The sequence below is a fragment of the Lissotriton vulgaris genome, chromosome 2_1 (assembly GCF_964263255.1).
Source record: "Lissotriton vulgaris chromosome 2_1, aLisVul1.2, whole genome shotgun sequence".
Taxonomy (NCBI): Eukaryota; Metazoa; Chordata; class Amphibia; order Caudata; family Salamandridae; genus Lissotriton; species Lissotriton vulgaris.
In genome coordinates, this window is record NC_141687.1 from 860,610,917 (window position 1) to 860,634,968 (window position 24,052).

The 24,052-nt window shown below is 46.3% G+C and overlaps 2 protein-coding genes across 2 annotated transcripts in view; one reads left to right on the forward strand and one right to left on the reverse strand.

Annotated features, from left to right (window-relative positions):
* Positions 1 to 992: 992 nt before the first annotated feature.
* Positions 993 to 24,052, reverse strand: part of LOC147731305 (putative methyltransferase DDB_G0268948) — a 416,130-nt gene continuing 393,070 nt past the window's right edge. The window contains exons 6-7 of the mRNA XM_086958720.1: positions 23,524 to 23,661; positions 993 to 1,343 (exon numbers count right to left, since the gene is read on the reverse strand). Of these exons, the coding sequence (XP_086814846.1) occupies positions 1,250 to 1,343; positions 23,524 to 23,661 (232 nt within the window). The 3' untranslated portion in view covers positions 993 to 1,249. The remainder of the gene's footprint in view (positions 1,344 to 23,523; positions 23,662 to 24,052) is intronic.
* On the forward strand, positions 11,953 to 21,739 carry LOC147731306 (uncharacterized). The gene is made up of 3 exons (XM_086958640.1): positions 11,953 to 13,351; positions 13,533 to 14,509; positions 21,677 to 21,739. Exons 1-3 carry the CDS (start codon positions 11,986 to 11,988, stop codon positions 21,737 to 21,739), a joined length of 2,406 nt encoding a protein of 801 aa, XP_086814766.1. The 5' UTR covers positions 11,953 to 11,985.

The following is a 24,052-nucleotide window of genomic DNA, read 5'->3' on the forward strand; positions in this document are numbered from 1 at the left end:
GTTATTGCACGTCCCCAAGCTTAACTTTGGCACACATGAGTGCTGCAGAGTCTGCTAGGAAGTTAAGAAGTAAGAGCGTAATAAAGGGTTTAGTGGGGACCAGTGTATCCCGTAAAAAGAAAGTAAAAAGCGCGTTGCAAGATATTGAAGAAGAGGCTGATAGGAAGGTTTCTGAGCTAGGAAAAAGCCCACAATCCGGCGCAAAATCACATTCAGATCAGGAAACATCCTCTTATCTTTCGACTGAGGTTAAAGCAAAAAGGGGAAGGAAACGCTCCAAAGCGAAACCCCCAACTGTTCCCATTCCCAGAATTACCCCATCTCTGCGCTCATATTTCAAGGTGGTCCCTCAAATCTTGAACCTTGGAAAAGATCAGTCCCAATCTAGCAACAATATTTGCAAACCCGGTTCAGAGACCATGGAAACCAAAGGGCAAGTTTTGTCCCCCGAGACCTTAGCCAACCTAGTAGATAATCAAACTGCTACTATCGACTTGTCTCATACATTACAATCAGAGGAGTGTCCACTTAATGAGGTTGAGGTAGAGAGTTCAATGCTTAAAAATACAGCGGACCAAGCTACAATAAACTCTGAAATGTTAAAGGCAGTGGATGAAACGTTATTACCCATTCCTCCAGCAGATGGCAGTAATGATCCCATCGAAATCCCTATTATTAACATTGAAGATAACTTTGAGGCTGGGATATTTTCTGAAACTCCTTTGAAAACACCTCAAGAATTAAGTGATGCAGTTGGATCATGTGTAGAAACTATATCCGTAGCCTCAGTACAAACAATGTTTGCGGCATTATCAGCAGAGATTAAGCAAGGCTTTGCTGAGTCAGCCTCTAATCAGAGAGAGATAAGGAGCTTTTGCGAGTCTCTTGATGAGAGATTAGGCAATCTGACGTTGAGAACTCAAGATTGCAGACATTTTTGTCTGCCATCTTGAGAAGGTAGGACTATTTTAGGACAGGCTAAATCTGGTGACATGTACAATGAGATTTCAATGAAGTCTTACAATACACCATGCAAGTTTATATGCTGCTGATTATGTATTTTATTACGACTCAGTATTACCTACAAACGGCGAGGTATGCATAATTTTCTTTAAACAGTGGTATATTGTGTAATAACTTCAGCATATACCATTTCAGAGATGCAAAGCAGTAACAAATTCACAACACATCTATTTCCAATTCCAGAAGCGTAGGATTTTCAAGATGTTTCATCATCGGGTCGTTAACTTCATTTGGGTGAAGGACAGGCAAGAATGCAGACATAGTTGTCACAGAACTCTAACTCAGTGTCTGTAGAGGATTCCCCCATAATTTCCAGAAAGCTGCAAAATTAAAAAGAGAGAGTAAGGAAGCAATAATGTTTTGATTGGTTCAGAATAGAGTTTATAATCACTTAAGGTATGCTAGACCTTTTTTGCATTGCCCCCGGCAATCAGAGTGAATTAGAGTGAACCCATGCTCTCCACGGGTCACAATGCACAGGCATACACATCTTCAAAATGCTGGGTACTCACTAGGACTATTTTATTACCTTACTTTCTTTTGCATTTTGATCTTCTCCTCTCCGAGCTATGTATTGTATAAATTAAACTGCCTCAAATCTTTTATTCATACCACCAGAAATCGGTGTGTTTTAAATACGGTCAACCCTCCTTCATTCTAGAACTTCTATCTATCTATCTATCTATCTATCTATCTATCTATCTATCTATCTATCTATCTATCTATCTATCTATCTATCTATCTATCTATCTATCTATCTATCTATCTATCTATCTATCTATCTCTCTGTCTGTCTGTCTGTCTGTCTATCTTTCTGTAAGTCTGTCTTTTGTTAAATACATATATAGAAATTAACACACATACTTACGCACGCACTTATTGATGGTGAAAGTAAAAGTACAAAAACTAACATTTAAAAACAAAAAAAAAACATGACATTCACCAGTTATATTCTACTGAGCTAACTATAACTCGTGCCTCCACCATACACTGGTTAAGACTGGTTAAGACCTCACCTATTACATCACCCATGACATGTTAAATGACATCCTTGATAATGTCACTGATAACATCTCACATGACATCATTGATGACTCGAAGAAGACGAGCCACTAAAAGCTCGAGCTAGGCTCGAGCCTGAAGCCTGGCTTTGGCTCAGCTCGTGGTCATGTTGGAACCTCAAGTCCATAACAAGCAAATCTTTCCTGTGGATTCTGCTTGCCTCCCACTCTCTACACAAGATTAGAAGCGGGCAATATATTCTGCTTCACTGGCAGAATTGGCGAAATTTTGACCACTTTGCATTACGCTTGTAATGCGGAGTTCCAGTCAAACTCAGTCAAGTGCAGCATATTTTTTGCTCTTGTGTGGCTCCAAAATGATACGTTGGCAAGTGCGAGTGAGCAGAGATCTGATTGGCTGACAACACTTCAACCACCAAGTGTTGGCAGCCATCTTGGGACTTGAACTGTAAAAGCAATGAAAAGGGGGCAGGGAAGGAATGCCCTGACCCCCTAGTCCTGGTTCTGGGGTAGTTTTTTGTCGTAAATCTTGTCCCCAGGGCCTGCCACCTCTCCGGGGCAGGCTAATATTGTTTTAACTGGAGGGGGGTTTTGAGAGCACCAGGGGCCACCAACTCCCTAAGACTTTATAAGAAATGGATGGGGGCTGTGCAGACCACCCATTGCCTTAATGGGCCCTGGGGACCATCATCTCCCCGGGGCCACGAATCACAATTAAAGTGAGCAATTTACTGCCCTGGGGACCGCCACCTCCATGAGGCTTCAGTATAAGTTTTCGACAGAGCTGGCCTCAAGGCACCCCTCCTGGCCCGTTCTCGGCCTTGAGGACCATAAACTCCCTGGGGCTACCCCTGAATAAAGGATGGAGGAGGCCCTTAATGGCCCTGGGGACCGCCATCCCCAGGGCTGGTTTGCTGAGTCCCGGACTGCCCACCACTGGGACATATACAAAAGAAACAATTGATGGACGGAATGCTGGACAATGCAAACATTCACCTCCAGTCACAAGGATCTGGGTTTAATACATCATTCTTTTGCTCACCACACCACCCCAGTTTGGACCCAACCATATGCAAATCAGTCTTGACCCTGTTCCTTATGGGAACAGTCAAGCCTGAACTGCCAAACCAGGTCTTCCCTGGACCCGAAACAAGCATTGGACTGATTTCAGAGCATCTCCCTTCATCAGCCTGGTTTGCTAGGATGCTTGCTTCCAGTCCAGGGCAGACTTGGCCTGGCAGTTCGGGCTGGAATGCTCCCATTGTGCAGAGGGTCAATACTGATTTACATATGGCGGGGTCCAAACTGAAATGGCAGGGTGAGCAAAAAAACTATGGATTTAGGCCTAAAACTCTGTACTGGGGTTCTGCATTGTTCTGCATTCTGTCCATCAATTGTTCTTTTTGCATTTGTCACCCCGAGTGGGACGGGTATGCCCAGACGTGGGTCCCGTGCTCTCCATGCCACTGGAGTCAAGCTATCCTGGTTAATGAGGACTGAAAGCCCAAAACCAGTCCTAGGATGCTTGTTTCCAGTCCAGGGTGGTCCCATTGGGTGCAAGGTCAATACTGATTTGCACATGGCTGGGTCCAAACTAGAATGGCATGGTGAGCAAAAATATTATGGATTTTGGCCCACCCTATAATTAGTAAAAAAGTAAAATGTGGTCTTAAGTCCAAGGCTAAGTCCCACTGACATTCCAAAACAAGATAACCACTGGCAAATTCCCAATACTGAAGCAACACCCCCCCTCCTTATGCCCTAGTGTGATCCACCTAATGTCACAGAATTGACGTTGATATACGAGTATACCTAACCTCTTCACACCACATATGGCTTCGGAGCATTTTGAAGAAGGTGCCAGCAGAATTAGCCATGGTGGGATTGGACTTGGTTAACCAACTTGGTGAGACTACCTACCCCTGTTAGTTCTTGGTACCGGGACCGGCGGTGAGGGCTAGGTCTGACCAAGAAGACGCGGGATAACGAAACCTGTCCACTATGAGGTTCACCCGCTGTTCTACTCGCCGGGTACTGTTGTTGTAGCATACCATTACCTGATAGGAACACAGAGCGCAACACAGGTACACGACTTCCCCTTATTTTGACAATGCAAAATAGTGGAACAGCCATACTGTAGACATTTGTCTTTTAAACAACATAGTTAGACACTGGTCCTGATGAATCACCAGTCAAATTGACAAATAGGCGAGAAACATGTTGACCCAGTCACATACCAGCTTAGCCTTGTACTAGGGCACATTATTTCCCTACAAGTATTGTCCTTGTTCAAATTTTAATTGGAGCTAATGGACCTCCATAATAAAATTGATCCTGGTACCCTTGTCCCCATTTTAAACCACTTCCACGTCTACACTCTCCTGGCCCTATACCCGCACTTCACCCATACGGCAGTTGGAAAAAGATCTCTACCAAAGAGCCCCCCTTTGAGGTGTTGCCCATTGGGTATTGCACCGCTGACTCAACGAGGAGCATTGCCGATGATGAAGCATGACACTCGCAAGGGTGTGTGAGGCCATCACATCCAACAAAATGGATGCCCGTTTGTAGGTACCCCACTTTGCCCTACAGCATCCCTATCTTGACTCCGACCAAACTAGCACTCCTTTCGGAACAGCCTGGTACCCCTCTTGTATTTGGTACTGCTGGCAGAGAGAAATCTCATAATATGATTGGCGGGACCACGGTATGCTGCGGCCTCTGACTTTTGTGCCACCTCCAGGGAACGGCATTTCCCTTGCGTTTCCGTAGCTCATCTGCCACAAATGCATTTTTGGCAGACACTGCCTCCATCTGAGGGATAAAGTCAACCATAGGCCGATTCATATGCAAAGACATCGGGCTAACTTTTGTAGAGGAACAAGGGGTCATCCGACATTCCCTCAAGAATACATCCACAGTACAATTCAAATCCTGCCGATCAGCCACAGCAATCCTAATGGCTTTATTAAGGGTACGCATAAAGCGCTCAGCCTCCCCATTGGCCTGAGGCAAAAAGGAGTACCCCTAGACTGAAGATAGGTAGAAAAGTCCTGACTTGAAAATGGAGGACCAATGTCAGTACGGAGCTCAGTGAACAAACCATGAGTAGCCATAATGTTCTCAAACCGATGAATAGTCTGACAAGCCATGGCTGTGTCCAGTAACTCAACCTCTGGATATTTCGAGAAATCGTCAATTGCCACCAACATATGATACCCATCCGGTAAACTCCCAAAGTCAGCACTTGCCTGCTGCCAAGGAAATTAAGGAATGTCTTCTGTGAGGATGCAAGCTGGAGTATACCCAGCCCCAGCAGCCTGACAGAGTGCACACCTCAATACAGTGCTCTCCACCAAAGCATCTAGGTCCGGAAACCAAACCTTACATCTCAACCTGGATTTAGTCTTCACTACCCCTTGATGAGCCAAGTGGGCCTGATCCACCACCCTTTGTTGAAGACAACCAGGAACCACCAGACATGGACCTCTCATCAGACAGCCTTCCAGGGATGTAACCAGTTCATCCCACACATTGTAAAGGGACGCCAAAGTAGACCTAGCATCCTCAGGAAATTCCATTTCCCAGTACTCACTGCAGAAAGACAAAGCTGGAGATATCCATCCAGTTTCGTAGACTCCAGAATCTCCTCCAAAAAAGTAGGAAGAGGCTGAGACTGCTCCACCATCGGACACACATTTCCTCAGTATTCTCAGCATCAGACTCCTCACTAAGAGTAGCAGGACGTACATGCCTCGAAAGATAGTCAGCAGGATTTAGGGACCCAGGACGAAACACCACAGGAAAGCAATAATCCTGCAACTGCAGAATCCATTTCTCAATTCGTAGGGAGGCTTGGAAGAAGAACAACGGAATGAGTGGTTTATGGTCTGTATATACAACAAACGGCCGGCCATAGAGATATAAATGAAAATGGTGACACCCCCAATCGATAGCTTTAGCCTCCTTCTCAATATGTTCAGTTACAGTCAAGTCACGACTGGCATACACCACTGGGGCCCATTCCCCATTGCCCTGCCGCTGAGAAAGCACAGCCCCCAAGCCAATGGGACTAGCATCCACTGACAACTCGGACTTCAGTGCTGGTTTGAAATCCACCAGAGTTGTATCAGCTGATAGGGCCTGCTTAGTAGCCTGAAAAGCACATTCCTGCTCCAGACCCAGTTCATTGTGACGTTAGACTTAGTAAGTTCCCGCAAAGGAGCAGAAAGATCAGTCAGGTTGCGGATAAAACAGCCACAATAGTTCACTATTCCCATGAAACTCTGCACACCAGACACATTATTGGAGTAGGCGCCGTCTGAATATCACAAACTTTCAAAGGATCTGGTGACACACCATCCTGCGAAAAATGATAACCAAAAAACAAAATGGCAGTTTTCAAGAATTTGCATTTTTCTTTGTGAAGCGTTTGTCCATTCTCCAGCAACTGCTGAAATACACCCTGGAGGCGACAAAAATGCTCATCCAAAGTAGGGCCATGCCCCAAAATGTTGTCGCTGACATTAAATACACCATCCAGGCCAGAAAGGACCCCCCGAATCGTGTCCTGAAAAACCTCTGCAGCACCGGAGACCCCAAAACTTAAATGCTTATACCTCCGCAAACCCACATGTGTAGAAAACCTGATAATTACACTGGAAGCAGGGTCAAGCATCAGCTGATGGTAACTGGCACGAAGATCCATTTTAGAAAAGCAACGTGACCCACTCACCTCCACCACTATCTCGTCCACAGTAGGGGTGAGGTGCCGTTCACGCTTAATCGCAAGATTAGGTAACCGCATATCCACACAAATACGGACCTCTGCAGGCTGCTTAGGTTTACGGGCCACCACAATCAGAGACACCCAGGGAGTTGGACCACCCCCCTTTCAATGATGTCAGCCAGCTCAAGTTTCGCCAGTTCTGCTTCCACCTTTGGTCGAAGAATGAACGCCACCCTCCTATGACGTAAAGCTACTGGCAGGACTGACTCCTCAATATGAAGCTTGATCATGCGACCCTTCAAACAGCTAATACCTTCAAACAAAGCTGAGCCAACAATTCTTCCACATTACATTGATGCACACTCAAGGCAAAAGTGACCAATTGCAGAAATTCCCCTGTCCGACAGATCAGCAACAAGCTTTGACCCACTTGGATGACATATATCCGTGTCTTTATCGCATAAGATCCATGTGCCACCTCAGCAGAGAAAACTCCTGCCAACGGAAGGGGATCAGAGGACCCATATGCAAAAACCCTGGTAGTGGTTGAACTTAAAGTGGGAGAAATCGGCAACGTCAGCATCATTGACATTGCCATGACATTTATAGAGGAACCCGTATCAATCAAGGGGATGCACGAGGTGACCATCTACCATCACTTGACACTTAGGAATACCCTTTCGCAGGTGACTCCCAGGTTGCAGAGCATGGATACCATGTATAGCCCCCTCCACATCATCATCGTCCATGTATCCTTCCACTGGCAACTGAGCAGCAACATACACCTGGTTAGATGATACAGGGGAAGAACATCGTACCAGGGCAGAGCGACACATCTTCGCAAAATGGTTGAACTTGCTGCAATTGGAACACCTCTTTCCAGTAGCAGGACACGTCCATTTCTGAGGAAAAGGACCCCAACAACAATAACAGTACCTGGACTGATCCACTCTCCCTTTACTCCTCAACTTCTTCCTGTCAGGGACTCGGGCCAAAAGAACATTAACCGGCTCCACCTTCTCCACTTTTTGGAGCACCGCCTCCACATGGGCCGCTCGCACTTTAGAAAGTTCCTTAGATATTCCCCGGGTCAACATATCAGCCATTGACATGCCCGGCACCTGTAGAATAGCTTCATGTTATTTACTAGAGGAACAGCCCTTTATGAATTGGGCCCTGATCTCATCCGCAGCATCTGGCAACGTACAGGTGCTGGCCAAATCATGCAGACGGGCATAAAATGTACCACAGACTCATCTGGTAGCTACAGTGCCTGACGCAACAGAAACCGCTCATAATCCGGATTGGCCAGTGGGTCAAAATGGGCAGTAAGGCATTGCTTCAAAGTACCATACATATGTGGTGGTTCACCTTCAACCACGAACAGCCCCAAATGGTGAATGACCGCCCACCCCCCCAGGTGCAGCAGCATGGAACGCCGTTGTTCCTTCTACAGGTCAATGGCATCAAAATATGTCTCTAAATGGTCCATCCAGTCCTTCCAACGGGCCGTCTGGGCTGATGGAGGACCATCCATCAGACAAAGCTCCACAGGAGGGATGGCCGACATATCAACACCCTTCAGCAAAAAGCACCACGGACCCGGCCACACCACACAGGCACCACCCCTGGACTGAAAAGCACCAAAAGAGCCCATGAAAGACCCATCAGAACTTGCCTGAATCCAAAGTCTCGCACCAGAAAAGCAGGCAAAGCACCAGGCTCCAGGCAGGCAAAATGCTCCTCACAGCCGATGAAACACCCCTCTCACTCCAGCAGGGGACCACAATCCGCAGGGCACCACCAACGCAACAGCTGGTGAAATGCCCTCCACACCCCTAGCAGGATGTCACGGTCCGCCGGCTACAGCAGCACTGCCGTTGCACTCCACCCAGCCTCCTCCAGCCACGCCTCATGCCGCCAACAGCAGGCCACGCCCCCAGTAACAAACGGGGCCAAGCCACCAACAGCAGCTATGAGGCAGCGAGGCAGCAACTAGGCAGCGAGAACCTAGGAAACAGGTGAAACAAGAAGCAGCCGGCACCCGGCCACTGCAGGTAAGAGGACACGCAGCAACACCCACTTGTCACCAAGATGTTATGTTCAAGTACAGCACCAAGTAAGTAAGCACCAGGACACCGGAAGTGCTCTGTTCAACTTCTTGGTTACACCAGGCATCTTTTATTCAGTTACTAGCTCCACTCCCAATCATTACGTGAATAACCACCTGTGTACAAATAACGAGGGAGGTCCACTACCAACCCTCCAGGTTACATTAATGGAGTGCGCCACCAGTGACCACATCACAGGCAGAATGCCTTAACCTCCTGGAATTTTCAGGCGGGCGGTTGGGTCCAGGGGTGAGGAGCTCCAAGATTGGTTTGGGAGCACGAGCGGGGTCAACACAACATTTTAGGGACATGACAGTTAGGGCTGGATGCCTTGTTAGAATTTGGGTACACCCCAGCAGGTAGGGGCTGTCCTTAGTTTTCAAGGTAGTTTTAGTTGTTTGCTTGTAGTTGTTTTTTTGCAGCTATTATGTAATTGTCAGAAAGTGTGTTGGATGCCCTGCAGGGGTTGCTTTAGGATGGCAGGGCTAATCTGCTGGAGGAGGGGGCCTGCAAGAAGCAGGCTGCCCTATCATGCAGCGTCCCTATAACCAGGTCAGTGAGAGGTGTGATAGCGGCTGTTATAAACTACTCGCATCCATCCTGCAAGTTAAACAGAGTACAGTAGGTTTCGGGTGCTCAGAGGGACCTGTGTTGGCACAGATGTCTCAAGCCACCAGGCCCGCAGGTCCAATGAGGGCAGGAGGGGCCAGGTTATGGCGAAGGGGGTGAGAGGTGCTCCCAGCACCACTGGTTTTGGAATTCGGACAGGCAGGATGGGAGGTATGAGGAACATGGAGTCTCTTGCTCCACAGCGACCCAGTCTGAATGTGGGCGCACATCGAGTAGAAGCATGTTCACTTTGATAAGGAAGGTATTTAGACCCCCAGTCTTTGTGCCACAGGGATATGCACCCACTGGCACTATTCTTCTCTCTGCGATGCTGTCTGTGGCATCTATTGCGCAGGAGTTGCCCAGGAGTGCGGTAGCGCCTTTCGGCCACATGGAGGCACACAGCCTTGTGATGTCAAGAGGTTGAGATGGCACTATCCAGGACCTGCGTCTGAACCTGTTGAGTTCACAAAGGCAGGCATTGCAGCAAAATTAAGGAAGGAGGAAGAGACCTGAGAGGGTGCAATGGCCTTAGTAGAGCGCCAGGGGTGGACTGAGTGCATTGGGAGTGTTATGAGCCATGCATGGTTTTCTAATTAAAGATCAGGTTGTTCTGGCAATTCTAGGTCTTATGGGCATGCATCTGGGGAGACGCAGAGGTTCCTGGTCAGTTGGGAGAAGGGATGTTACAAGGCGGTGATATCATGATTTCTGGTACAAACTGGGACCTGTTCACACGGTGAGTCTAATCCTCAAAATCTTTACCAACAATGAAAATATTTGTTGAGGCAGGCAGCAACTACCAATATGCCGTCTGTGCCTACTAGATCTGAGTCACCACTTTCAAAGAATAAAACCTGGTTAAAAACGTTGCGCTGTATTCCCCACTATCATCCTCCCTCCTCTCAACCCTCCCCTCCTATGAAGAACTACTTCAAGTGAATGAAGAGGAAAGAAGGAGAGAAAAATGTGTGAAAAGGGATGGTGGAGCCTCACAGGAGTAACACCATGGAGGCCAGCAGGATGGTACTCGCCTGCTACCTAGGTTCTCATCATAAGCGTTCACCACTCCAAACAGAAATTGTGTATCAAATACTGCCTCCCGGAGGTCATAGATATCACTCTTTGAATGATCCAGATGCCACTACTTGAAATACATTTCCAGTAGGGATTTAGTACTAGTGAGGGGCCACTTGACCTGAACTGTTCTCGAAACACTCAATATAGTTTTTTGAATAAAGTTTTTGGGATTGATAAACATTGCTTTGCACTGTCATGAGGTTTCCTGGATTGACAACAGGAGGCGTCCGAGTAGGAGTGTGATAATTGTGGGGGTGGGGTATAGAGGCTTCTGTACCGTGAAGTGAGCGAATTGTACATCTTCGCTCATGATGCCACAACCCGTAACGCATCACTGATAGGGCAATGTATTACCTGTCTATGAATTGGCAAAACCATCAGCCATTTTCACTCAAACAAAGAAAAATGTTAATCATTGTTTCAAGAATTCCCATAAATTTCACCATAGTATTTTTCGCCAAATTTTCTTTAAATGCGGGAAGGCAATAAACATTTTGCTCCAGGTTTGCATATCTGTGCTCTGGGCGTTCTGATTCAATCCGTCCGCTTTGACACACTGTAAGATGGCGGATGGATTTACTAGCAATACAGAGAAGGTAGTGCCGGTCATATGACCAGCGTGATGACGCGGTACGCACGGACTGCACATAGAGCGTCACCGCAGCCGGCCCCCGGATGATGATAAGACAGAGTTCCACACCAAACGAGGTCACGGTGAGTGAATTCTATGTCAGGAAGCGGAGGCGAGGATTTTGCTTGTCCTTTCTTCATTTTTATTGACAGCAAGTTAGAAGTAATAAAGAAAAAACATCCACCATGAACTACCCTGACCAACATGGCAGCGGTAGTCATGGTGACACAACAGCCAATCAGAGTCCATAAGCCAGCATAAAGGGGTCCCACGACGGAAGTCCTTCCTCTTTCTTCATTGCTGCCGCGTCAAAGATAAGTCGTATTTCCTCACACTTATTCTTGTGGCGTGGCAGTTGTATTTCGTGTTGTTGACAGCGTATTTGTCTGATTGATTATTATCCTTTTAAGGCTAGTGTTGTTATTGACGCGGTAGGCACTTTGGCCCGAGCGTCTTTGTTGCGCGCGTGCGCGGTCTGTAACGTCTCTGTCAGACGCTGACCGGCTTTTTCCTCAGCGCTCCCAGCGTTTGAGGAGAACACGTGCTGAGGCATTAGCGCTTCGTGTTTCTCTCTGTTTGCCTCGTTCCCCACACTGACGCTGCTTGTGGCAGCAAGAAGAACGTGTGACTGCTTTTTCTCTAATAAATATTAAAAAACTGTATTTTTTAAAGTCAGTCACTTTTTGGCAATTTTAAGCTTACAATTTAATCTGAAATTGTTTGTGGGTACCTGTGTGGGGAACAACCCCTTTTTATATAGATTGGGGCGTATTTCTGTGTATGGGTGCCCGATCATCTGCACAAATGCAGACTCGTCAAGACCCAGAGGGTATGCCTGTTGAATCTGAACAGCCTCCTCAGCCCTTATTGCGCCCTCCTGTAGAGGTTGACAGACTCCTGTCTTCGGCCATCGCCCAGGCTCTGGCACCTCTACAGGATAGTGTCAATAAACTGTCAGCCCATGTTTTTAAATCTGGCTCAGGTGTTTTTGGGGACAGTGGGGCTGGGCCCAGTGGTGTATTTTCTGTACCTCCACGCACGGCCAGAAAGCGTGACGCGGGGCACCTGGAAGGTTTCAGTAAACTTGCTGAGGTCTTCCATAAGAGTGCGCGCACGCTAGGAAGCGCACCCTTCCGGGGGGACGACTCACCCGGGAATATTGGTGGTACTTCCACCCAAGACCTTGACCCGGAAGAAGGGTTTCCCCTTGAGGGAATAGATGACGAGGAAGACTTTGATGAAGAAGATGATGATGCATCTTCTGGGGATATGTCTGACATTAGTAGGTCTTGGCGCCCTAAATCTAATGTCTCTGAGTGTGGTGAAGGTGACTTTGTGGCACCGGATATGTTTGATCCTAATTCTATTTATAGACCACGCTCCTCGGAGTGGGTCCCTGAAAAATCTACGGCTGATTATGTGGCCGCTAAACTTAGACAGCCCCTTACTCAGGATGTCAGGCTACGCTTACGCTCTGAGTGTCCTCGCCCTTCTCTTCCCAATAGGGTGGCAGCCACTCCAGAAATTGATCCGAAGTTGTGTACCTTTTTCGCTAAGTATGTTAAGGATCCTAAGAAAGGAATTGACAGGTCCTGGAAGGCTTGTCAAGACAAGCTGTTGGATGTTGTTGGACCTCTAACAAAAATCATTGAGCTTGCCCAACGCTCTAAGGAATCAGGTATGCCTCTACCAGTGGACGACGTGGCAGGTTGGGCACAGAGGGCAGTTTGTCTCCTTGGCAACGCCAACTGTGCTCTCTCTGCGGAGCGTCGCAGGTCTCTTTTGCTTAAGATTGACCCGAAATTGGGTGAATTATCCTCTTCGGAAGCAGGGTCAGTAGCGCAGGGTACTTTGTTTGGTGATCCCTTTGTTAAGGAGCTTGGCAAATTTGTGGCTACTTTTTCTGCCTTGGACAAGGCCCAGGCTTCAATGAAAAAGATGTTCCCTAAGAAGGTTTTTGGCGGGGCCGGCAGAGGCAGGGGTCGCTCTTCCGGCCGCCAGTACCAACAAGGCCCCAATAGAGGTCAGTTCAAAAGGAACAACGGATGGAACGATGGACGTCAAGGTTCCTTTTATCCTTCCCGTGGAGGCAGAGGTCAGGGCAGAGGACGTGGTGGCAACCAGTTCAACGCCAAAGGATTCAACGGTGAGTTTTTCCATCATTTCTCCAGTACGTCTGGGGGGAAGGATTGCTCTTTTTCTTCAGGCCTGGTTGCATCTCACGTCAGACCCTTGGGTTCTGGAAACGGTCCAAGGCTTTCATATAGAGTTTTACGGCTCCCCTGTTCAACTCTCACGTCCTCGACCGTTGGTTTTTTCTCTCGCAGATCAAAAACTTATAGACGGGGAAGTTCATGCTATGCTGCAAAAAGGCGCTATCTCTCTTTCCTCTCTTCATCCAAACGGCTTTCTCAGCAACATCTTTCTGGTCGAGAAAAAAGACAAAGGGTTCAGACCAGTTATCAATCTCCGTTCGTTCAACGAATGGCTCATTTACAGACATTTCAAGATGGAGGGCATCCATCTATTGAGGGACCTCCTTCTGCAGAACGATTGGTTGGTACGTTTGGATCTGAAGGATGCATATCTCTCAGTTCCGATTTACCCTCCACATCGCCGCTTCCTACAGTTCATGTGGAAAGATCAGATCTACGAGTTTCTTACTCTCCCCTTTGGTCTTTCCTCAGCACCTTGGTGCTTTACCAAACTCCTACGTCCTGTAGTGGAACATCTTCGCACCATGGGTTTTCGTCTAATAATTTACTTGGACGACATTCTTTTAATGAGTCAATCCAGGGATCTCCTCCTCCATCAACTTCAGGTGACCATAACTACTCTTCAGTCTCTGGGGTTCATAATCAACGCCCAGAAATCAGAGCTCATCCCTCAGCAGGAAATGACTTTTCTGGGATTTCTGATAAAGACTACGGATGCGACGTTACATCTTCCTTCTCAAAAGATCTCCAAGATCAAGAAGGAGATTCGCAAAGTCCTCCGTCGGGACCGGATTTCTCTCCGTCTCCTGGCCAGGATAGTGGGCTTACTTTCCTCGTCGATCCAGGCCATTTTTCCAGGCCCGCTTCATTACAGAGCTCTCCAAAGACTCAAAGCGTTCCATCTCCGGAAAGGTCTCACTTATTCGGAACTCATTTCTTTATCCACGGAGGCCAGATCGGAGCTCCTTTGGTGGTTGGATCACATGGAGGCGTGGAACGGGAAGGCGATTTTCGGTTCCCGCCCGGATCTTGTGATCGAGTCGGATGCCAGCCGCCAAGGATGGGGAGCCCGGTGCGGCTCCCTGTCGGTGGGAGGCAGATGGACGGAGGAGGAACTTCATCTCCACATCAATTGCTTGGAACTCCTTGCGGGTTCGTTTGCAATTCGCTCGTTCACGACGAACAAAGTTTCTTGTTGTGTCCTCCTTCGGATGGACAACACGACTGCGGTCAGGTATATCAATCGCCTAGGCGGCACCCACTCCAAAGTCCTAGCGGACCTAGCGAAGGACTTCTGGAACTATTGTCTTCTTCGCCAAATTTCGGTCTTGGCAGAGTATCTTCCCGGAGAACTGAACTCTGTGGCGGATTGGCAATCCAGGAATTTCCGGGATGCCAGCGATTGGAAGCTGGATCCTGCGGTCTTTCAAATGATCTCAGAGCTTTGGGGCCTTCCTCAAGTGGACTTGTTTGCGTCCAGATGGAACGCCCAACTTCCCAGGTTCTACAGCTGGAAACCGGATCCGGGTGCGGAAGCAGTGGATGCCTTCCTACAGGACTGGACCCGGTTTCCAGCTTACGCTTTTCCCCCGTTCCTATTCATTCAAAGGGTAGCAGCCCAGGTCCGCAGACAACGAGCTTCTCTCATATTGATCACTCCTATATGGAAAGCTCAATGCTGGTTCCCTTCTCTTCTGGAATTATCTTGGGACAGTCCTATTCAACTCCCCTTATCCGATCTCATTCTGACGGATCCATTGGGACATCCACACCCTCTGGTTCTCCAAGGCCATCTACGTCTTATGGCCTGGAGGATTTCAGGAGACGTTGGTCTAACGACTCACTTTCGAAAGACGCTGAACTCCTCATTCAGCGAGCTTGGGCCCCGAGTACCACCAAACGATACCGATCTGCCTGGAACAGATGGGTTCGTTGGTGTGTGGCAAAACACTTGGATCCCGTGGGCTCTCCTGTGACTGAAGTAATTAACTTCCTTGCTAAGCTTTTTCAAGACAAACTTGCTTATTGTACCATCAATTCCTTCAGATCAGCAATTTCTGCGGGTCATGCCCTGGTGGATGGTTCTCCGGTGGGAGAGCATCCTTGGGTTTGCAAACTTCTCAAGGGTATTCGACTGTCGCGTCCACCTGAACCGCGTTATTCTGGTCTTTGGGACGTTAATGTGGTTTTACGCTTCCTTCTTTCTTGGCAGGATAATGAATACCTTTCACGCAAGGAGCTTTCGGCTAAATTAGCTATTCTCCTTTGTCTCATTTCTTGCAAAAGGGCTTCCGATGTTCGCGCTCTTGATGTTTCTGCCAGAGTTTTTACCCCGGAAGGTGTTACTTTTACTGTCTCTAGACGAACAAAGTGTAATACCAGGTCAGTATCTTATCCAGCCTTTCCGGAGTCACCTAAACTTTGTGTTGTTCGTTGTCTAAAGACTTATGAGGATGTAACTTTGGAATTTCGTCCCCCGGGCGAAAGACAATTACTAATTGCGATTAAGAAGCCTTTTAAAGCGGTTTCTTCTCCCACCATTGCCAGATGGGTCCGGTGGATTATGTCAGAAGCTGGAATTGACATTTCAAACTTTGGCGCTCACTCCACTAGAGGCGCCATGGCTTCCAAGGCTGTCCAGGTTGGGGGCAGATTGGAAGATATCATGAATGCAGCAGATTGGTCTTCGGATTCAACTTTTAAGAAGTTTTATTTTAAACCAATCCATGAAGCGACATCTTTGGTGGTGAGTAAGCTTTAAACAAGCAAAATCCTCGCCTCCGCTTCCTGACATAGAATGAGAAATTTCCTAGTTCACACAAAGGAAAGTTTCAATTCTATTAAGGACGCGGAGGCGAGGATTTTCCCACCCTGGCTTTTTCCAGCCTTCCCTCCCGATCCTATGCAATCCAAGCTTAGTTCTCCATTTGAGGGTAGTATCTTTTTCCTTTTTCTTATGAATGATGTGTTCATTGACTGATATGTTACTGCATATTTACTGATGCTATTGCATTTAGTTTTGCCCTCTTCCATTGCAATGTGTAAGATGCTTCAGCATTGTTCTGGACGGGATATTATTATTTTTTCTCTTCCCTAGGCTCCGATCAGAAAACGGACTGAAGGGTAGGAGACTTCTTTTTAACGGCAGCAGCGAAAGAGGAAGGACTTCCGTCGTGGGACCCCTTTATGCTGGCTTATGGACTCTGATTGGCTGTTGTGTCACCATGACTACCGCTGCCATGTTGGTCAGGGTAGTTCATGGTGGATGTTTTTTCTTTATTACTTCTAACTTGCTGTCAATAAAAATGAAGAAAGGACAAGCAAAATCCTCGCCTCCGCGTCCTTAATAGAATTGAAACTTTCCTTTGTGTGAACTAGGAAATTTCTCATTCTTCGAGATACTTTATCAGCGAGACGACAACATAGCGCTTAGAGTTTACACTAAGCAACTATGAACAGGATGATAGCAGGCAGAGTCAGTCCCTATATAGATAATGACTTGAGTGTAATTTGACGCAAAGCGAACAGGTCACCAAGCATATAGAAGTAACAAGGTACTTGGTATTACTGAAAGAAACGATCATGTTGCGAACGGTCACTGTCTATCGGATTGGAGGGACATTCGAGGTACAGCGGGCAGTTAACGAGCACTACTCGCATTTTGCAGCAGTAATACAGATTACATAACTAATATAACATTACGGTAGAAATGGGGAGAAGAAGTTGCACATAAATTCTGAAAGTCAGACACAACATAGAATATAAAGGCTTATTGAAATTAATCATAATACTCTATGTTTTACAGACGGACGGCAGCAGTCATAGTGACAATCAGTGAGAGAGTGACCAAGCACATACTCACAAAAGCATGAGGGTACAGGTATGCCTGCAATGGGCCTGATCTCGGTAAATTGATTATGACAATCCGGTGGGGGATTTTTTAAGATATTGCCAGTTCAAGAAAATGAGTGCCTACTGATGGTGTTGCACTGATTTACACTTATGTCTTCTGCAGGAACACTAACGAAATAAGATTATCGGTGCAGGGTGGAGTGACAGACCCACGCCCTGAAGAAATTGCCATGAGTCATCCATGGGCAATGAAACATGTTGGCTTTTATATGAGCAGACGCACAGCACAGAATAATGGTCCATTGGCCAGTGGGGTCTAGCTCGATTTTAAATAAGGAAAGATGCATCAAAGGATTTGGTGTATTAAGTCCTTTCTTTGGGTCTGGTGGACGCTGATGATGAGAACCTAGGTAGCAGGTGAGTATCATCCTGCTGGCCTCCATGGTGTTACTCCTGTGAGGCTCCACCATCCCTTTTTACACATTTTTCTCTCCTTCTTTCCTCTTCACTCACTTGAAGTAGTTCTTCATAGGAGTGGAGGGTTGAGAGGAGGGAGTATGACAGTGGGGAATACAGCGCACCTTTTTTAACCAGGTTTTATTCTTTGAAAGTGGTGACCCAGATGTAGTAGGCACAGTCGGCATATTGGTAGTCGCTGCCACAACAAATATTTTCATTGTTGGTAAAGATTTTGAGGATTAGACTCACCGTGTGAACAGGTCCCAGTTTGTACCAGAAATCATTATATCACCGGCTTGTAACATCCCTTCCCCCAACTGACCAGGAACCTCTGCGTCCCCCCAGAAGCATGCCCATAAAACCTAGAATTACCAGAAGAACCTGCTCTTTAATTGGAAAACCATGCATGGCTCATAACACTCCCAATGCACTCAGTGCGCCCCTGGCACTCTACTAAGGACATTGGTGCACCCTCTCAGGTCTCTTCCTCCCTTCCTTAATTTTCCCTTCCCAGTTTGTACCAGAGATTTTGAGTGGGGGATGACCTGTTTTCTACCCCTTCAGCTCCTTTGTGTACGAGGTGATATCATGATGCCATTCCAGGCACCAGTGGTGCGTTCTGTTATGTGGTTGGGACAGGGAGCTTTTCTGGATGAAGGTCCAGACAGGTGAGCATGGTGTTACGAGGGGGCCTGAGTGGTATTGAGCAGGTTGTGCAGGGACCTGTTAGCATCAATCAGGGGTTTGAGGCAGGGTCATCGGAAGCGGTCATATCCAATGAGCCGGGAGGCTCTCGTGTGGCCTGGTAACCCCAGTCTTAAAGTAGGGAGCGCGTCTGTGTGGCTAGCTCTGGAATGGCGTTGGACCAATCATTGGAGGGGCAAGGACTGGATTATATGCCAACTTTGCAGGAGTTTGATGATTCACAGGACTTATACATTGCACAGCGTGGTGATGGAGGTGTAGGAGATGGTGAGGCACCTGACACGAGTGCGGAGGCTGGTGGAAGGTGTGAGGAGAGAGAATGGGATTTGAATTATGTAGAGGAGGAATTGGATAAAAGGGAGATTGCTGATGGTGATGGGGGTGAGGATGAATGGTGGGAGGCCCCCAGGATGCGTTACAGGCTCAGGGTGCCACTAACCGGAGGGGTAGTTTTAGTGTTTTTCAATCAGCGGCAGAGGTACCAGGACAAACAGTGTCAGCTAACAAGATGACCTTGACATCAGGAAGTACAGCTTTGATCCGGGCCCTGACCTTGAAGCCAGGTAAGGTGTCTAGAGTGACGGGCACTGAGATCGGGATGCAGCCAATGGAGACAGCAACCCAAACTCCGGGGGACTCTGGACTCCGTTTATCAAAAGGTAGGAATGTGCAGAATCAGGGCATAGGTATGGAAACAGACAAGAATCTAGAGAAGTAAGTGGGTGGGGTCGGCTTATAACGCCTTGGAGTACGGGGTACCAATAGCCATAAGTGAAATCAAGACCCAGAGGAGAAGAAAGAGAGTAAGGAAGTGAAGCAAAAAAGGTTGGCCTACATGGGCATTACTAAGGCCCTAGAACACAGATCTCCAAACTGTGGGGCGCGCCCCCCTTTGAGGTGTGGATGGGTTCCCAGGGGGACGCAAAGGCCTCTGCAAGCACATGTAAATGAAGATGCCTGGAAGTGCAGCGATGTTTATTTGCTGCATTCCCAGGCTGTCTTCATTTACTCCAAAGCCCTCAGAGTGCTGTGGGGCCAGAGGTCAGTGGGTGTGGTCCTGGGGGCTCGGTTGGGCAGTGTCTGGAGTCTTATTAAGACTCCAGCACATCCGAGTTTTTCACAGGTCTTTAAAGACCATTTGGATACCTTTGGAAACTGGTTACCAAGGCTTACTTTTTTTCTCTTTTTCCAGTTTCCCCTGGGCCCCCAACTCCACCTATTCCTTACATTTGTATTTTAAATTTACTGCCGTAGTGTGAAAATGTATTTTATGAAAAGGAATATAAGAAAGGGTTGCCAATAGAAAAAATGACAGCTATGTATTTTTAAAGACGCTGCAAAGACTTTGCTTTGACACTAAATAGGGTCTTAATTAAAGAAGTATGTATTCATTTGTATTTGACTTTCTGTCTGTTCCTTTTATTTTCAGTCATGAAACATTCAGGCAGCCCTAGAACGCATTTAAAAGTGCTTTTCGAAGTACGCAATGATAAGTGCTAAAAATAGGGCTTTAGTTGACTGTTTATTTTTGTACCGTCCGCAACATCAAAATAATGAGCTTGCAACCCTAATCATAAGACTGGAAGTTTGTTGGAGTATCATCACGTTATTTAATTCCTTCACCCTCGATTCCCTGATTAATTCCATAATAGCAATAGTTTAACTTATATCTGAAACCTTACGCCCCGTCAATAACATGCTGATTAATTTCAAAAGTCTGGGAATTCACCCTGGATTCAGACAACTCACTCCTCATTCTCACCCTTCACTTTCACACTCACCTTGCAAGCATCGCACATAGTTATGGTTTTCCCGCATTTGTCACATAATCCATCTTCTGCTGCATAATGGGTAGATTAAAAAATGCAGCAACAAATGTTACTTCACAGTGGAAGGCCCTTTCTAAAGGTTGACTGGTCCCCTTCATGTTGCTTATTGCTATATGGTGGTGTTAATGTGGTACTTATGAGGGGCAATAAAGGCCAGGACAATGTTAACAAGTGTAAAAATATCAAAATAGTGCAGTAATGCTATCACAAAATATGCAGCATAATTTACATTTTCTTGATGCATAATTTGACCTTCTCCTGCCTCATAATTCCAATGCCCCTGTTTAAAGTGCTTTGAGATCCCAGCCTGTGGCAGAAAGCACTGTGAATATGTAATTCATTATTTTAAAACAGTATTTACATACTTTAAGCTCGGCTGCTGCAAAATGATGCAGTGATTGAGATAAAACAAGCTCTTACAAAACATACGTTTTATTAATAAGTAATCAAACTGTATCTAATGCAGACATTTTTGTAAGGTCTCCACTATTCCAGATCCCAGCTGATATCTCCTTTACATTACATCTTAAAAAGAATAGATCCTTGCCACCATAAAGCTTTAAGCAGATCCACTGGAATTATTCAACAGAAGAGTACAACATTATGCGGCAGGTTTGACTAAATTATGCAGCAAAAATAGGTAAATTATACGGCACAATGCGCCACATTTTGTGGTTAGCATTACTTTTTTATTTTGTCATTTTAGTTCATGGTAATGCTGTCAGGAGAAATATTTCACTGTATTAGTACCAGTGTAGCACCCAAATACAGCATGAGGCAACTACAAGATTACCAGTCAATCTATGCAAAGGGTCTTCCACTGCTCCGGAACACTTTGTCACGCTTTAAGTAACTTTTGTTTCGTTTGAGCTAGAATCAAGTTTTTTTTGTTGCAATCTGCAGATTATGTAGCAAATGCAGTAAACTGATAATTATGTGGAAAATGCTGCTGCTGCAGAAACTCATAGTTCTATGGTTTCTTTTTTAACTTTCTGCACTACCACCACACACCCCGATTTCAGGCAGAGGCATCTCAAAGTCATCATTAACCATTCAGGGGCAGTTTTTTTGTGAAAGCTAAGTCCATGGTGTGGCAGGTAGAAGGTACGTTGAGTAGTTCAGGGTTTGCTTCGTGGAGGAGGAGGAGGAGGTTTGGGGGCAATTGGATAATGAGTTATTCTTACAGACTATGGCGAGTTTTGAGCAAAGTGCTTTTGGTTCTTGGGTACTGTCCTCAGGAATTTGGGTCTCATTCTTTCAGGATTCAGATGGCGATGGAAGCAGTATGAAGGGGTTGGGCTGTGGTGGTAATCAGGCATGTGGAACGTTGGCGGTCAAATTGTTACCAGAGCTATTTGCAACCTGCTGGGTTTTGCATGATTACCATTAACATGAATTATTTTCTCCTAGGTTGCATTGCAGGCTCGAGGAGAAGCCACATTGAGGTTTGGATCTGTGGTCACTTCTTTGTAAAGTGGGCAGTGAGACATGTTGAGAACAGGAGATGAGGCCGACGATTGTGGCTGCCTGATACGGTGGTTCAACTAAAATAGTTTGGCAAAGGAGGCATGAGATGGCACAAACTGTTGCCAGAGCTAAATCTTTTTGTGATGGGCTGCCCGACGTCCTAATTTTGCACCTAGGAGAAAATGATATAGTCAAATTAAAGTGAAATGGTGCTGGTGAAATGTATGAAGCAGGATTTACTGTGTATAAAAGGAGCTTGGTCTGGCACAACAGTGATTTTGACAGAATTAATGGCAGGAAGAGTTTGGTGTGGAGCTCAGAAATCCGGGGCAATAGATAGAGCTCGCAGAAAAGGTAACAGAGAGTTGAGGAAGTTCTGCAAAGTGGGAGGCTTAATATTTTGGGAAAACTGCGAGATTAAATATGAGGGTCTTGAGTCTTTTAGAGATGACGGGTCCATTTGTCTTTTGTTGCTATTGACCTGCACATGGTGAAGATACGGAGTGTTTTGGCAGTGATGCTTCATTTGCCAGTAGGGATATAAGTTCAATGAGAAGGTGGGGGGCAGGGGGAGGGGTGGTACACAACTTTAAAAGTTATTGCAAAACACATTGGTCATGCTCAGATCCAATTTGAAGTTACGGGAGGAAGTTTATGAATGTAATTTGATGGCATCAGTGCTGTATGCACAGGATCTGGTAGAGGGTAGTTTGGGTGGGGAGAGCTGTGATTGGATTTTGGTTGGTGGCATTAGGAAAGGTTGCTTAGGGGAACGGGGGTTGCATAGTTATGAAGATGTATAGTGAGGACACTCATTTAGTATGTAAGGTTTAGAGCTAAGGCTTGTTATTAAAGTTTGGTACCTGTTTCATTAAAGCGGCCTTTTCAACACCATCATGTAGTCAGTCATTACTGGAGACACCATCCCCCCCTAACAAAGTTGAGTCATGGAGGGCACACCCCACAGCCCTTCCTTTTCAGTTTTTGTTTAGTTTAGTTTCATTTTTCGGACCAAAAGTAAATGGGCATGCAGCTTGACTGCCCCCTCCTTCACTCCCTTGCAAGACTACTCCGGAACCCTGATCCGGTCTCGGGCCCTATTCAAGACGCAGCAGGCGCGAACAAACTAAAATAATAATGTGACCAGCTAAAAAAATAGGAAAGACAGCTAAAGCCTGTGTTTTTTAGGGGGGCTCACAAAAATGTCAGCTGACACTGTCCCGTTGGACCATTCTGACCACTCCGCAACTATGGCCTTGGTAAAGAATTAGGGGGCATTGCAGCTCAGGTTAACACCAGAACCTGGGCTGCTATGGGAATTCACAAGGGAATATTATCAAGACCATTATCACCGCTCTAGCGGCAGTTTCCTGCCGATAAAGCTGCGATAATTTTATCACCTGTTCTTGATAATAGGCCCCTAGGTTTCTCGTGCGTGTCAACGGCCCGGCCCAAGCGGGAGACTCCCAATTATTATAGCCAGAAATATATTTCATTCAGTTTTTTCCCACCTGCAACTGCCCGCATTACAATTCAGGTCAGTGCGGAAAATAAGCCCCATCCCAATTATTTTTCTAAAAGCTCCCTCTTCCTGCGTTCCAAGTGTTGGCTTGTATGGTTTCTGTACATGCAAAAATAGTGCTTTATCATCAAACGGTGTCACGAATGCTGACTTGAATGGATTTAGCATCTCTTCTGCTTGAAGGCCACAATGTGATGTGTGTTTAGGAAAACATAAGGCTTCCTTGAGAGTGGTCATCATCTGATTTTAGAGGATCCAGGATACTTACTTTCCTTGAAGCTTTTGCAGAAATTCCTGAGCTGCCTCTGGCTCCGCCAAGTAATAGTTTTGGTACAAGCAAAGCGATTCCACGAACCCCATCAATGCAGCAGTGGATATCTGACGCCTCTGCACAATGTCAGTAATTCTGTAAAGAAGGCGCAGATACAGTTGGTTATGTTTGATTTTTGGCCCTGGGTACATTACCTCTTTTAGGTTTTAAAACTGTTTGTGGCTGTTGATAAAAGGATACACCAAGATGCTGAATACCAGGGTATAAATATATGGAACAAATGCAAATGTGTAATGTTTTCACTGAGTAACAGCTATATCAGTAAACAGCTGCAATTTTACAGTAGTTTTCAAAGTACACTTGCCTATAAGAACATGTTTTCCAGACAGCTATAATGTGGGTGAAGTTTTATATATTCACACCAGGTGGCCTGCTCACAAAGATCTCATGATAAAAGACTGACAGAGTCAAACATGTTCTGTCACCTCAATTCGAGGTCTGGCAACCACCAGGTTTTGTAAGGTGG

What these genes read in the sequence shown, in the direction of transcription:
- LOC147731306 (XM_086958640.1), top strand. Translation starts at nt 11,986, where the DNA reads ATGGGTGCCCGATCATCTGCACAAATGCAGACTCGTCAAGACCCAGAG. An exon ending in CAACGCCAAAGGATTCAACG is followed by an intron (nt 13,352 to 13,532) that starts GTGAGTTTTTCC and finishes TTTCTCTCGCAG; the next exon opens with ATCAAAAACTTATAGACGGG. An exon ending in CCCGGTGCGGCTCCCTGTCG is followed by an intron (nt 14,510 to 21,676) that starts GTGGGAGGCAGA and finishes ATTTTCTCCTAG; the next exon opens with GTTGCATTGCAGGCTCGAGG.